We start from the raw sequence: 14,165 nt of genomic DNA, 5'->3' as shown, positions 1-14,165 counted from the left end.
TCCAACCAGCCCTGTGAGCAGTCTCAGCGTTTGTGTGAGGAAACAGGGATGAATTTCACTTTGATGACTGAGCCTTAACTGTAAACCTCTCATCTTTTATACCTGTTCCTATACCTTTGTTCATCCTTCATTTCTGCATCTTTTCCTCTCCCACTCTTTGTTCTCTTGCTCCTCCCTCTCTCTGAATCTCGGACAGTTTGATGTGCAATTTCTATTTAATCCTCAAAACAGTTCCTTAGACAGCACATTGTGCCTGTGTGTGTGTGTGTGTGTGTGTGTGTGTGTGTGTGTGTGTGTGTGTGTGTGTGTGTGTGTGTGTGTGTGTGTGTGTCAGAGCCCATTGAAGCGTTGCCAGCTGTAAACATGATTCAAAATTTCCCATCTGTCATCTGCTCTGTTGCTCTCTCACAGACACACACATGCACACATGTCTGGTGTTGCTACACACACACACACACTCTGAACACACATATGCCGCTGCAGCTTTTCCTAAAATCTGATGAATCACAGCGTGTGCTTCTCTTTGTGTGTGCAGCTGACCTGTTTGCAGGATTTTTTCGGGGATGACGATGTGTTTATGGCCTGCGGTCCAGAGAAGTTTCGCTACGCTCAGGACGACTTTGTGCTCACACACAGCAGCAAAACACCGGCCTTTGTGAATGGTAACACAGACGCACACCCATCTTTGTATTGTTTGTAGAGTGTTTTTCTGTTTTTTGTTAGCAAACAACAAATTATTTGAATCGTAAAAAGAAAAACAAAGACTCACAAAATTGGGGGAGGGTTTATTCAGTTGTATTTACATGTTTACATGTGCAAATACAAATATGAAAAACATCAAAAGCCTGCTCATAACACAATCCTGTTAACCACTGAGAGAATGTGTAGCTCTCAGTTTTACACGACCCTTTTCTCTCTTTCCAGAGTGCAGGACCAAGGTCTCTCGCTCATCTGCCCCTCAGAAAACAACCAAGACCCCCAGCAGCTCCGGCTTCTCCTCCTCTAGGACTCTACCCAAAGGTCCGCCCAGGACAAAGTCACCTGGTCCAGGTATGAAGCAATAAGAAAACCGCCGCTAATAACTATCAGTAGAAAGATATAACAAGAAGTTTTTGTCAGGTTGATGTCACAAAAAGTACATACACAGTTCTTCTATCATCTAAGTGTTGCTAAAAGTCCTTGTTTCTCAGCCTTGGGCATCTGAACTATAACCCTTTATTCACATAGTGCTTTCTCACTCAAATTAAAAGTTGCACCGAAATTCTTTTTTTTTTTTTTTTTTTTAACAACTCATATAATCAGCCAGTGTTTTCTACACATATGGTAACAGCTTACGTAGTAAAAATAATGTATCTTTAGACACTTTGCTGCAACAAAACACAAACGCAAAACACATCACTTGTTCCTGCCTCTTTACTCGAATCTCTGAAAAATCTCAGACACTTTAAAAGAAATTAAATAACATTTTTGCACCAACAAAGTGATTCTAAAGAGCTGTTAGCCAAAAAAACTTATTGCCATATGTCATCTCGCAGTACAGCGTGTCCTCAAAAAGCACTTTTCCACTCATAGCGCTTTGTGTAACATGCCATGGAGGAGCAAAGGAAAAAAACGTAACAAAAAAGCAAAGATCTGATTAACAGTAAATTCATATTTCAGTGCAAAATATTCAGCAAAATATAAATAAATTAGCGGTGAAATTTGCACAGCAGACTGTGTGCCAGCTCTTGGTGCAGTGTCAGCACCCACAATTGGGCAAAGCATGTGTGGTAATTGATTTCTGCTGCTTTTTAGTGAAGCGATTTAATGCATCTGTGGTAGGTAAAAGTCTTATTTAGTGTTGATAGTCACAAAGAGATATCACTGGAAGACTCACATGGCCTATCCCTGGTTTAAAGGGATTTAGATTAGTATTGCAATAGGTTCAGTTAGTTACATCAAGGGCTACAAAGCAAGATCGTTTCATAATATTTTCACAAACTGGTTAAACTGATAAACGGCTGTCCCTGTTTACATGGAATAATGAACATCTGTCAGTGTTCTCTGAGTAGAATTGTGGGCATTTTTTCACAAGGGACCAGGTTTAAATTGCAGAAAATGGGCACTCAAGTAAGAATGAAGTACATGAATAATTTCTTAGCACACTTAACCATCTGTTTCTTCCACCACATACTTCTTCATCACTGTCTTCAAACTCATGCAGGTATGTGTATACAATTATTTTGACCAATCAGATCACTTCCTTCTTGCTTTCAGCTAATGAGACCTCTGGAAAATCATCCAGGTCCAGCCCATCCCCCACCAGCCCCGGGACTCGACGCAGCCTCAAGGTCACAATGATCAGATGATTGATGGATTGTTTCTATTTGTAATTGTTGTTTGCAATGAAAATGTATAATGGTTCATCCTTACATTTGTCTTCAGATCTCACCTCGTCGTGCTTCCTCCACTGATGTAAACGGAGAGGCTGAACAGCCAGATGACACTGCTGAAGGTGAAGGTGAAGGTGTGTTTATCTTTTAATCAAGTCTGCAGTTTGTGAGTGTAATATCTGAAGTCAGTGACCGTGAAATGTGAACTTCTTGGTAACAGATCCAACTTTACAAAAAAAAGCTCCTACATGACACAGAAGTTGAGTGAGTTTGATGGCTGTTTGAAAGACCTGAGAGGCTATAGGCTGAATATCAAAGTGAATTATTTAAAAACAGCTTCTTGATAAAAGTACACATGGTGGCTGAGAACCTCACTGTGTGCCCAGTGCCAGGCTGAAAGCATTGAGCCTCTGGCATCAGTGCATGCTCCCTGGCTTGCACTCTGAGGGTCGCACAAGTGCTTGAAAGTCAAAAGACCAAATAAAAACCCAGAGAAAAGGCTCAGTGGCTTAGGAGGGGGTAAGGATGACAGCACATCTGTGACTCTGTGGGTTTGAAAGCAGATTTTCTGAGGTGAGGCTTTGAAGGAAGTTGTCAAACTCTGAAACTTTCAGGTTAACTCAGAGGTTGTGTGTTCAGACTTTAGGAAGTCAGTGACATTTGAAAAGTCTTCTTTTCACAGTGAACGGCAATCGAACAGTTTCTTCCTCAACCATCAACGAGAAGTACAAGGTTGGAAAGGTGATCGGAGACGGAAACTTTGCTGTGGTGAAGGAGTGCGTGGAGAGGTAAATAACCATCGCATAACTCAGTGAATGCACCTGCTGTTTGTAAACTGATATACTTAATCACACTGAGAAAAGTCAAAAACTAGAAGGGGTAGGGGAAGTTTATATGCAAAAAATGCCTCATGTTAGCCCTTTGCTAGATAGTTGCCAGGTAACATGATGCTGTTACGACATATCATGCATAATTCAAGTTTTGTAGATATAAATTAGATGTTATTATTAAAACGTTGCAATGCTTTTATAAGGTATAAGGTGTTATAGGTCCAGAAATGCTAAATGTTTGCTAGGCAACATGATGTGATATACATAAGAACCTCAAGGGACCGAAGATATACCTGTGTGCCAAGGTTGGCTGCTGAACTTCTGATGGTCTTGGAGAAGTTTGTGGTCAAAGAAACAAACACAGACAGATTTTGTGTATTATTCTCAGGCTCAGTGTGGCCCTCTGAGTGCAGTAGCTCAACACTGGGATTCAGGAGGTGTGTGAATCTGTAATATTTTATCTTTCTTTGACTGACAGGTCAACAGGACAGGAGTATGCTCTGAAGATCATAGACAAAGCTCGTTGCTGTGGGAAGGTAAGACTCACTGATCTCTGACTAATCCTGAGTTTATGTAAAGTCCTCTGAAATGATGAAGACACCAAACCTCTGTGTGTGTAAACAGGAGCACCTGATAGAAAATGAAGTGGCGGTCCTGAGGAGGGTTCGACATCCGAGCATCATCCAGTTAATCGAGGTGGACGAAACGCTCACTCAGCTGTTCCTGGTCATGGAGCTCGTCAAGGTTTCGCCTCTTCTTCCTGTTTTCTCCAGAAAGTGTTATTACATTGGGAACTTTCAGCTGCTTATTGAAGCAAAAACTATGAACTGAATGTTTTTCAGGTTTCAGCTTCTGTTGCTGCCTCTGTTTTTCATGTAGAAAAATAAAGAAACCGAAGAACTTTTCAATCACCACAAAAGTTGCTAACACTCCAGTGCTCTTATTCTTTTTATGAAACACAACAAATGTATTATTTTCATGCCTTTGTTTGTTCAGGGTGGAGATCTGTTCGACGCCATCACTTCCTCTACAAAGTACAGCGAGCGAGACGCCAGCGCCATGGTGTTCAACCTGGCCGGAGCCATCAAGTACCTGCACCAAATGAACATCGTACACCGAGACATCAAACCAGAGAACCTGCTGGTACGAACATGCACACATTGTGTTCACAATACTTGAATTTTATTTTGCAGTTACGTTTTTTAAATTCAGAAAAGATGAAAAAACAATTGTGAAGCTTTTATTTTAACAGTTTCTTGAATTTTAAATCATATAAACTGTAGTCTACAAACTATGCACCTCTTCATTGTTTATTTTACATTTACAATTTTAATGTGTTTTTGGGGCGATCATGGCTCAAGAGTTGGGAGTTCACCTTGTAATCGGAAGGTTGCCGGTTCGAGCCCCGGCTTGGACAGTCTCAGTCATTGTGTCCTTGGGCAAGACACTTCAACCGTGGCTTACTGGTGGTGGTCAGAGGGCCCCGTGGCGCCAGTGTCCGGCAGCCTCTGTCAGTGCGCCCCAGGGCGGCTGTGGCTACAATGTAGCCTGCCATCACCAGTGTGTGAATATGTGTGTGAATGGGTGGATGACTGGATGTGTAAAGCGCTTTGGGGTCCTTAGGGACTAGTAAAGCGCTTTACAAATACAGGCCATTTACCATTAAAAATGATTACCTAACGTAAGTAAGGCAAACTTTAACTTAAGAACAGTGTAAGTTCATGACACGTTTTAATGAGTAATTTTTTACTTTTTTGAATACTTTGAACATAAATTGAAGGTAATATATAGTGTATACCTTGTAAGTAATTTATTTACAATACTTCTTTTAGGTCATTCTTTTAAAAAAGCTGTATTGTTTTAACTATAGGTTGATGATTTTCCTACTCGTGGGACTAATAAAGGTATCTTATACTTATATATTATGCTGAGTAATTATTACTTCTGTTGACTTCCTGATTTATTTGGAAACATGATTATCAGGTTCGTAAAATAAGCCTGTGGAGCTGTTTACCTCCTCTGATTGCAGTCTTTGTGTACACCTTGGGAAGATTTCATGTATTTGTATCCCGCAGGTTTGTGAATATCCAGATGGCACTAAGTCATTGAAGCTGGGGGATTTTGGTTTGGCGACAGTGGTGGAAGGACCACTGTACACTGTTTGTGGCACGCCGACATACGTCGCCCCGGAGATCATCGCTGAGACCGGGTAAGGGAGGTCACAAAACCCCAAATTTATGCTAATCTCCTTTTCTGAAGTCGATTGGGACAGATGGTTGAAAGCAGGAATATTAGATTGTTAGGTCTGCAGAAAAATACTGCAAATTAAGCTGTGCACATGAAGAGCACATTTAAAGACCTGTTTTCTGTCTCATTTCTACAGCTGCATTCATAAAAAATGTAAAATAGCAGATCCAAATAATAAATAACCAATTTAAAATTGTCAGTACAGTCTTGGTCAAAGGCTGGCTCTTGATACAATGCAATATGTTTTTTGCTTAGCAGAATAAAATAAACTAAAATAAATAGCTCTAAAACCCATTAATTTGTCATCTTCATTCAAAAGTTGTGCATTACTTTTTTTCCCAACTGTTTTATAAAACAGTAAATTTGAAAATACACAGGGTGACAACATTATTTTTAGCAATTAATCACTTTGATTAAAGAGTTTGAACATACTGGTGGAGTAACCATTATAGAAATGTAAAAATTAATTACAAATACTGTGAATTTAGGGCAGCTGTGACATATACCTTACATTTGGTGGTGGTCTGAATAAATGTAATATATTTGGTGGTTTTATATATATGTACATTACATATGAGGCATTGTTGTCTGATTCTAAAGCTTTAATTTTAAATGGATAATGAATGAATTAAATGAATGAAAAAACTTCAATTTAAAAGAATTATTCAAATGAAAAGACCAAAATTTCACTTTATTAAAATATATATGAATGTTAAATAAATATAAATATTTAAATTTAGTGACAGTTAATGTAATAAGTCTTTGAAAAAAATTGACCTCCAGAATAATTGCTTTGTATCCTGTTGCTATAAAAAAAAATATTGTTTACAACATGTAGTATAACTTAAGTCAGAAATGTATCAATATATATTTATTTTATTTTTTGCTTGTAAAGAAAAAAACTTCTTACCTTTTCTTATAAACGTTTATTTATAGTTGACCGTCTCTTATATTACACTGTTTTGTTTGTGTATGTGTGCAGTTATGGTCTAAAGGTGGACATCTGGGCGGCAGGCGTGATCACCTACATCCTGCTGTGTGGATTTCCTCCTTTCAGAAGGTGAGTTAGCATAAAGTTGTTGTTTATCCAGTCGTGCATGTGTTAATTGTTTCATTTGTTGTATTAACGCAGTCTTGTCTTTTGTATTGCTTTGGTATCATGTGACCTACCATCATTTTGGTTACGTTAATAAACAGCTTTTCCTGATTCTTTCTCTTCCTCAGTGAGAATAATATTCAGGAGGAGCTGTTTGATCAGATCCTCAGAGGGAAGCTGGAGTTTCCGTCTCCAGACTGGGACACCATCAGTCTTCCAGCAAAGGTACCATTCATGAAGTTTGCAAACAGTAAATACATTGTTTGGTATCCGACATCAGCTCAAGAACAAATATTATTATCTTGTGGCTTCACCATTGACTAAAGCCCTGCATTTTGCTAAGATGGTTTTTGAGTTAATGTTTTTCCAGTTCTTATGAAGTTTCAGTGGTTTGATCTCTTATTTAGTGGGTTTAGGAAGCACAAAACTGAATTTTAACCATCTCAAAATTAGAGGCTATTCAGCAGGACAAAGTGAAAAGAGAAACCATATAAAGCAAAGGCACATAGCATGAAATACAGCAGTGTGACCTAGTAAGCAGCACATTGGTACGGTGTACTGCAGACTGGTAACTGTTGCATGATCTGGTCCTCAGATGCTGATAAGTCAGATGCTGCAAGTGAATGTGGATGCCCGTTTCACTGCCGAGGAGGTCCTGTCGCACCCCTGGGTGACGGTAAGGGCACTCAGACATGTAATCTCATCAATACTGCAATAATACAGTAATTATTAACTTGGTGGTCATCGATACTCAATGCTTATTTTCATTTTCATAGTAAAATATGGTGTGTTTGTCTAGGATGAGGCTCCTATAGAATCCAACACTGTGAGCAGCGCTGAAGAGCAGAACAGTGGAGACACATTGGAAACAGAGGAACCAGAGGAACCAGAAGAATCCCCAATACTTGAAACCAAGCAAGTTCCCTCACCTCTGGTCTAAAACACATCCCCCTTATTGAATGGAAGAACAGAACAGTCTTTGTTTGGTCCACTGGAAACCCAGAAAGTTTCTTTATATCTGAACGTCTCATTAATTCCCAGACCAGATCGGTTCCCTTTAATCTGGTCTAGAACCTGTTACATGACATCATGTCACCTTAGTTAAATGAGTTTTAACTTCTAGAAGCCAACAACTCTGCTTTGAATTCTAGCTTTCTCTCATTTCCATTTAAAACCAAACCAATCACTTCCTCTTGGCTTTTATTTAATTTCATCTTCAGGAAACTGAACAGAACATATCGGACTTGAAGAAGTTTCTACACCTCTTTCTCTTGGACATGTTCATTCTTCTAAAGACCGAAAAGAGGTCCCACCATTTAAAACCAATCTAGTTCAATCTACTTGACATGAAACCAGTCCCGTCATGCTTTGTGAAACAAAATGATTTGGTTCAGTTTTCTTCCACAAATATTCCCATTTTGGTTGTGAGGTATAAAACAATTTCCCTCTCTTGTGATGTGGAATTAATCCAATTTCTCCCTGTGCAAGTCAGCAAGTCCTGTCAGTCACCCGTCATCTGCTTGAATCGAACACGATACTATACATTCTTTAATCAGAAATGTGATTGAATCTTTACTTTGCTTTACTTTACAAACTTTACTTTGCTAATTAGAAAGCAAACATTAGTCTGGAAACCCAACAAGTTCCTTAAATATGGTCTCTCTGGCTCCCCTGGCCAAGAACCGAAAAAAGTAAATTGAATGTGATTTAAAGTATGTTCAGTTTAATCTTCGTCATCAAAATACATTCTTTCTAATCTACCCCAAACATATCACCAACAAACAGGTTCTCTCAGGTCTAGAACATATCCCCTATCGGGTCATGGAGACATTCTTTATTCACCAAGTAGAATCCAAAAAGTCCAGTCAAGAATGCAGATTGTTTTCTATAAATTGACTGAAGAAAGGAAAGGAGGAGGAGGAGGACAGGAAAACGAGCAAATGTGGCCCATCCTATACCATCTGGAAAACCAAATATGTAAGTTAGTGGAAATAATAAGTTTCCTTAGATCAAGTGAAAACCCAACACTTCCCTTCTTACATGATTTAGAATACAACCTGTGTCATCTCAAACCAACCAAGTAAGTGTCCCCAAACTTAGTTTAGTGTCTAGAACAGTTGTTCACTATTTTGATTTGCTGGAAGCAGTCGTGTTCCCTTACTTTTACTCTGGAGTCATTCTGCTTCCCTTGGTTGGATGGATGTACTGTTTGGGGGGTTTTTTGTATGTTTTTTCTTCTTTATTTCTACTGGAAGCTGCACAAGTCTGCAACAATGGGAGTTTGTTGCACAAACCAGTTTCTCTACTATTTGTCTATCCTGTGAACACCATCCCACCTTTGGTCTGTGCCATTAAAACTACTGAAGACTTTTACAAGACACGTCTCTGCTGCTGATGAGCTCTATTAGAATGCTATTAAATGCCCATTTTGTTGTGAGACACAATGCCCGGCTACTTGAAGGACGCACACTATATCGATGTCGGGACACCATGAAGGTGCTATTCAACTCATCTTGTTTTATGATCCAGAGTCTGATTGGACTGTATTACCATTTCTTGTAAATGGCTCTTACCTCTTATCTGAATGACACTGGAAAAACTGATTGGACGGCTGTAAAAAGGCGTCAACCACTTTCATTAAGATATGAACACCTGACTCATTTTCAAATGCTCTCTCTGGTTTAGAGGTTATCGTTTCTGTAGTCCCTGCTGCTAGGCAACCAGGATGTCTTCCATTTATTCCGGGAAACGTCGCATTTCTTCTGCCTTTGCCCTCCAGCCCTCCTTCTGCTGGTCCGAAGGACGTCTCTCATTTCTTCTACTTGCACCTGCAAACTGGGGAGGTGATTGAGTACTGTGCCTGTTTACACTGCTGGTTAATTGCTTTCTCTTACAAGTTAAAGTCCCTAGAAGTTTGATATTTATGATAGCCACACATGAAGGCTCGTTGTGTTTGCTTTGGTTTTGAAGCACTCAGAATTTGTCTGGATTTTGGGAAATTGACTTTTCCTACTGCGAGATACTGGCAAATCTAAACATAGGATACTTCATCAGCTGGAAAAAGACTGTAAAAAAAGAAAAGATTCTCTGTCCAAAGTTCACATTTTGCGAGTGTATTCTGTATGGAATCTTACGTTAATGCATGTACACCAAGTTTGTGTGTAGATTAAACAAATGAAAATTTACACACAAACATTGAGGTTTATAGTATAACCAGAAAAGCCTGAACAAGTATGGTTTGCGTGCATTGAGTTGACCATGAACTCCTCTGTAATCAAAGTATTCTAGAGTAAAATTTGAGGCCATCTTTTTTACAACAAACGCTTGGCTGAAATTGGGTCATGTAACAGGAAAATCAAAAGAATCAAGGGCTTGCAATGACTCCTGACCTCTACCTGATTGAGGTCCTCTAACAGGACATTAACAGAGCTGTGCATAAACATAAACCTCGATGATCTAAGACAGGGATGTCCAACTCCAGGCCTCAAGGGCCGGTGTCCTGCAGGTTTTAGATGTGTCATTGATCCAACACAGCTGATTTTAATAACTAAATCACCTCCTTGACACATCTTAAAGTTCTCCAGAGGCCTGGTAATGAACTAATCATTTGATTCCGGCTGTAAAGAAGAGTGAGCCAAAATTCCCGCACGACAGTGTGAGAGACTGATAACTTTAGCTGTGATAAAGTTATACAGAGAAAGATTAAAATTGATTGTAAAAGATAAAAATCATGCGGTGCACTTAGTTTCATTTTCACATAACTGTGTACTGCACAGAAAGTAAATATACTGTTAAAATAGGACGCTAGGTTTAAATACATATTAAACTACAGCACTTCAAATTGTTAGCAAATATTTAAAATATGTCATTAAACAAATTAAGTAAAATTAAGCAGTTAAAGGTTTTGATAAATAGTTAAATTAAAAGCATAGTTTCCAGTTGGAATTTTTCAGTGAAGGTTTTTTCAAGCCACTTTCTGAACACTGAAAGCCAAAAAACAATGAGCCTTATGTACAAAGACTCCTTTTGTTCCTCTGAAGGACACGTCCTGTCGTCTCACTCGCCTTCTGCCCTTTACCTATTCCCCCAGGCTTCGCACTGTATCTGAAATGAACTGAGGGACTTCAAAATGTCACATTTTCAAAAACAATTTCAACAACCTTTTAAAGTTTCTACCTGCAGTATGACTGAGATAAAGGTCACCTTTGAGTCTAGTCCCCGAGCTTACTGCCTCTCCTCGGTTCACAGCAGTTTACGGAGGATAAAATCTGTTGTAAATAATGTAAATATCACTCTGTCTGTTGTTGTCTGTTTGTCTGTGTGAGTCAGTTGTGAAGTAGGGAAACAGTAGCAGCCTGAACAAATACTACGACGATGAAAAAGAAAAAAAGTCTCATTGTAGACATGTGGTGTCAGCACCCTGAAAAAACCTTGTGCTGCCCAAAGAGACTGCGTTTCTTGGATGAAACAAATGATTTTCCACATTGATATTGGAACATTTTGTCATTCTCAATAGATACTTATTAAATTTAAAGAATAGTGGAGTTTCTGAAGGGTGTGAAGTAAGAGTTCTTACCTTAAAGTCAAGTTCTTGATAGATTTGGTAGCAACGAAGGACTGGACACTGACAGAGCTCTTTCATCATGTGGTTATGCGTCTGTGAGGTGTCACCAATCATATTGCTCCATCCACACACCCATCATGCTGTCTGTGATATTACTGATCATACATCAGTGAGAATGAAGGAATGCCTGTTTTTAAAAACGACAACGACAAAAAAGTGTGTTTGTGTGCGTGGGTAGTTGATTTCCACGACATAATGTTTGAAGTCCTGTGGAAAAACTGGAATGTATGAGGTTTGTAAGTTCTGAGTCTGTTTGCATCTTTCTTTAAAACTTGAAACCAAGTGTCAATCGTCATCTGGGTAAATGCGTTGACCTAATGCAGTGTTATGACCTTACCGTGACCTTTGAGCTTAGCATAACCTTTCCATGGCCTTGACCTTAGGCTGGAGCTGCTCATTGAGAGTTTGGCAGGGGCATTTGAAGTGTTCATGAGTGGGACTAATGAAATAACTTCGAGCTCACAAACTGTTTTGAAGGGCAGAAAATTATTTATCTCACACATTAAAAAGTTACAGCTACCTGACTGTACCTAGGCAATTACAGGAACCACTGAACAAGCTTTTAATAAATAATACAATCATAAATATGCATAAACTAATACCTACAACAAATTCCAGCAACATGAAGAAGTTGAAAAAAGAAAATGTCATATGCAACAGTTTAAGAAGACCCGGCCCAATGATTGGTGTGATAATAACCAATGCATGCTGCACAAAAAAACAGTAAAAAAAAACACACTTTACCTTGCTGGTACACTCACGTTTCAAAATCTTAAACACCTCAATGTCTAGAAAAGGGACTTTTGCAGAGCCTTGAATACGTGACTGTTTTCTTTAAACAATTAAATGGCCTGTGATGTACAGCAGAACAATAGCTGCAGACAGATACATTGTTGGGGTCATTTTCTTTTAGGTGAAACAATAAAATAAGCCCCAGAATTAAAACAATTTAATTGTGTTCTGAATGGCATTATATCATTAGCACCAAATTAGCACCAGTTACTGTCATATGTTTTAATGTTTGGACATTTTGTTACAGCCCTGCAGTATTATAAATCACAATGGCACGGTCATGTACTCAGTAACTGCTGACGGTAACACTGACAGTATTATATTCAGTAGCACCGACGATGTATTTAGAATGTTGCTAACAAGCTAGCCGTACATATCTTCTCACATTGAACACTCATGAAGACCTTCAGCGGCAGCCAAACTCTCAGTCAGCGGCTCGGTCTTTGACCTTCTATGCCTGCTATGAACCCAGTAGTCTTAATTGTTTCCTTTTTATACTTCATACCAAACCAAGAAGAGCCTTTTTGTTGCTACTGTTGCAGCCACCCGCGTCAACAAGAAGCCAAACTTGATGTTTCACTTGTGTTGATGCGTTTCAGCATCTATTAGTTTTTGCTGTTGTCGACTTTGAACCCATTGTGCAAATTTAACTGCCAACCATTTTCACAAATCTACTTTAGTTTCATTTCCTGCCTTTGTTATTACTTTTAGTTTTCAAATTTATTATGGTTTACCAAATCTTCTCAAGGAATTTTGGGACACAATTTGCAGTCAAATTATTGGGAAGAAAACAATTTCTCATGCAAAGTTTAATATAAATTTTATGTTTTCAAAGTCAGTTGATTGGTTTTTTTCGGTTGTTGTTTTTTTTTTTTAAATTCTTTACATTCTTGCAATTAGTCTAACTGATGTGTGACCTTAAATTTACTGATTTCTTTGGGTGTTTCAAGCATCCAGCAAATAATTTAACATTCTTGCACGTCAGTACATCGTTGTCATTATCACTGTATACAGCTTGGCTGGTTTTACATGTTTTAGATGTTTGGTCCATGACATTTGCAATTCTCCAAAGAAAGGTAGCTGTCAAATGAAAAAAAAATCTCTATTTTTGGTTGTAAATGAAAAACTTTGACATTAAAACCCTGATGATCATGAGCTGTAAGGTTTTACTATGTCAATAGTACACTTTGAACTGTTTTGAGCAAAGTTGGAAACAGATGATTCAGTTTCACTTTGACCCGGGTGGCTGTGATTACTGGGTCCTTTGTGTTTTTATGGGATGTGATTGATTGAGTGTGTGTGATCATTTTACATCATGCCTCATTATAGACAGGAGCTGATTTTATTTATTTTATTTTTATTTTTTATGCACTAGACAAGTTAGGATTTTGAACCAAACTGGGCTGGTTTTCCAAAAAGAAATCTGAGTCTGAGGTTGATCTTTAAGGTCAGTACAATTTACTAAAGAATGTCTTAAATCATTTAATAACAGGATTTTTGCATGAAAAATCTTTAATTTACGAATTTAGACACAATCGATTTGTTAACACAATCAAACTGGACAATTCAACAAGAAAAAAAAGGCTTGCTTTGCAGCTCAAATTTCTTCAAAGCTGTGGAAGATTAACCATAAGTTCACCTTGAGGTGCTTTTTAGGAAAACTAGTCTTGGCTTGATGTGGAAGGAGAGGAGTGAAGAAAAGAGTTTTAACGACATGTTGTAGACATGTGTTAATGCTAATAATGATCTGTAATGTGATGTGTGTTCATATGAAACATGGATGTTTGCTGATATTAAGCTGGAGAAGAAGGGGGGTATACCCTGATTTGTACTGAGGAAACAAATGCATTCAACTGTGAAAATTAAACTAATGCAATGATACAATGTTGAAGTGCTGTTTTTTGGAAACTTGTGATACATACATACAAACATAGAGACATGGATAGATAACATAACACAAATAAGACAGATTTGACACATAGTGGTGTACTTTTACAGAAAGGCAAGCAGAGACGACCCACCCCCTGCCCCCCAAACCCAACCCTCCCAATAACACACACAAGTCTTCCGGATGTCTTCCGCGTAACTGGCATAAAATGTGATCTCCAAAGTGCATACGCCGCTCAGACACCATGTCACGGAGGGGACGTGTGGCAGTCCGGCTGTCGATTTCTGGTCCCGGTAAGAGACCCGCAGGGTCCATC

At 38.7% G+C, this 14,165-nt stretch overlaps 1 protein-coding gene across 2 annotated transcripts in view; it reads left to right on the top strand.

Annotated features, from left to right (window-relative positions):
- Positions 1–13,847, top strand: part of LOC113017214 (serine/threonine-protein kinase DCLK2-like) — a 29,399-nt gene extending 15,552 nt beyond the window's left edge. The window contains exons 4-16 of one of the 2 annotated variants that reach the window (XM_026160369.1): positions 536–662; positions 925–1,050; positions 2,257–2,330; positions 2,425–2,500; positions 3,055–3,160; positions 3,681–3,738; positions 3,827–3,946; positions 4,199–4,345; positions 5,278–5,411; positions 6,432–6,509; positions 6,674–6,770; positions 7,141–7,221; positions 7,345–13,847. In XM_026160369.1, coding sequence (XP_026016154.1) covers positions 536–662; positions 925–1,050; positions 2,257–2,330; positions 2,425–2,500; positions 3,055–3,160; positions 3,681–3,738; positions 3,827–3,946; positions 4,199–4,345; positions 5,278–5,411; positions 6,432–6,509; positions 6,674–6,770; positions 7,141–7,221; positions 7,345–7,485 — 1,365 coding nt within the window. In that variant the 3' untranslated portion in view covers positions 7,486–13,847. Of the gene's footprint in view, positions 1–535; positions 663–924; positions 1,051–2,256; positions 2,331–2,424; positions 2,507–3,054; positions 3,161–3,680; positions 3,739–3,826; positions 3,947–4,198; positions 4,346–5,277; positions 5,412–6,431; positions 6,510–6,673; positions 6,771–7,140; positions 7,222–7,344 lie in introns of both variants that reach the window. The other variant, XM_026160368.1, reaches the window with a different exon arrangement.
- Positions 13,848–14,165: the final 318 nt, after the last annotated feature.

The sequence above is a fragment of the Astatotilapia calliptera genome, unplaced genomic scaffold, assembly GCF_900246225.1.
Source record: "Astatotilapia calliptera unplaced genomic scaffold, fAstCal1.2 U_scaffold_1, whole genome shotgun sequence".
In the NCBI taxonomy this organism is placed as follows: domain Eukaryota; kingdom Metazoa; phylum Chordata; class Actinopteri; order Cichliformes; family Cichlidae; genus Astatotilapia; species Astatotilapia calliptera.
Note: the sequence above shows the minus strand (reverse complement) of the source record. Positions and strands in the feature narration are given on the sequence as shown.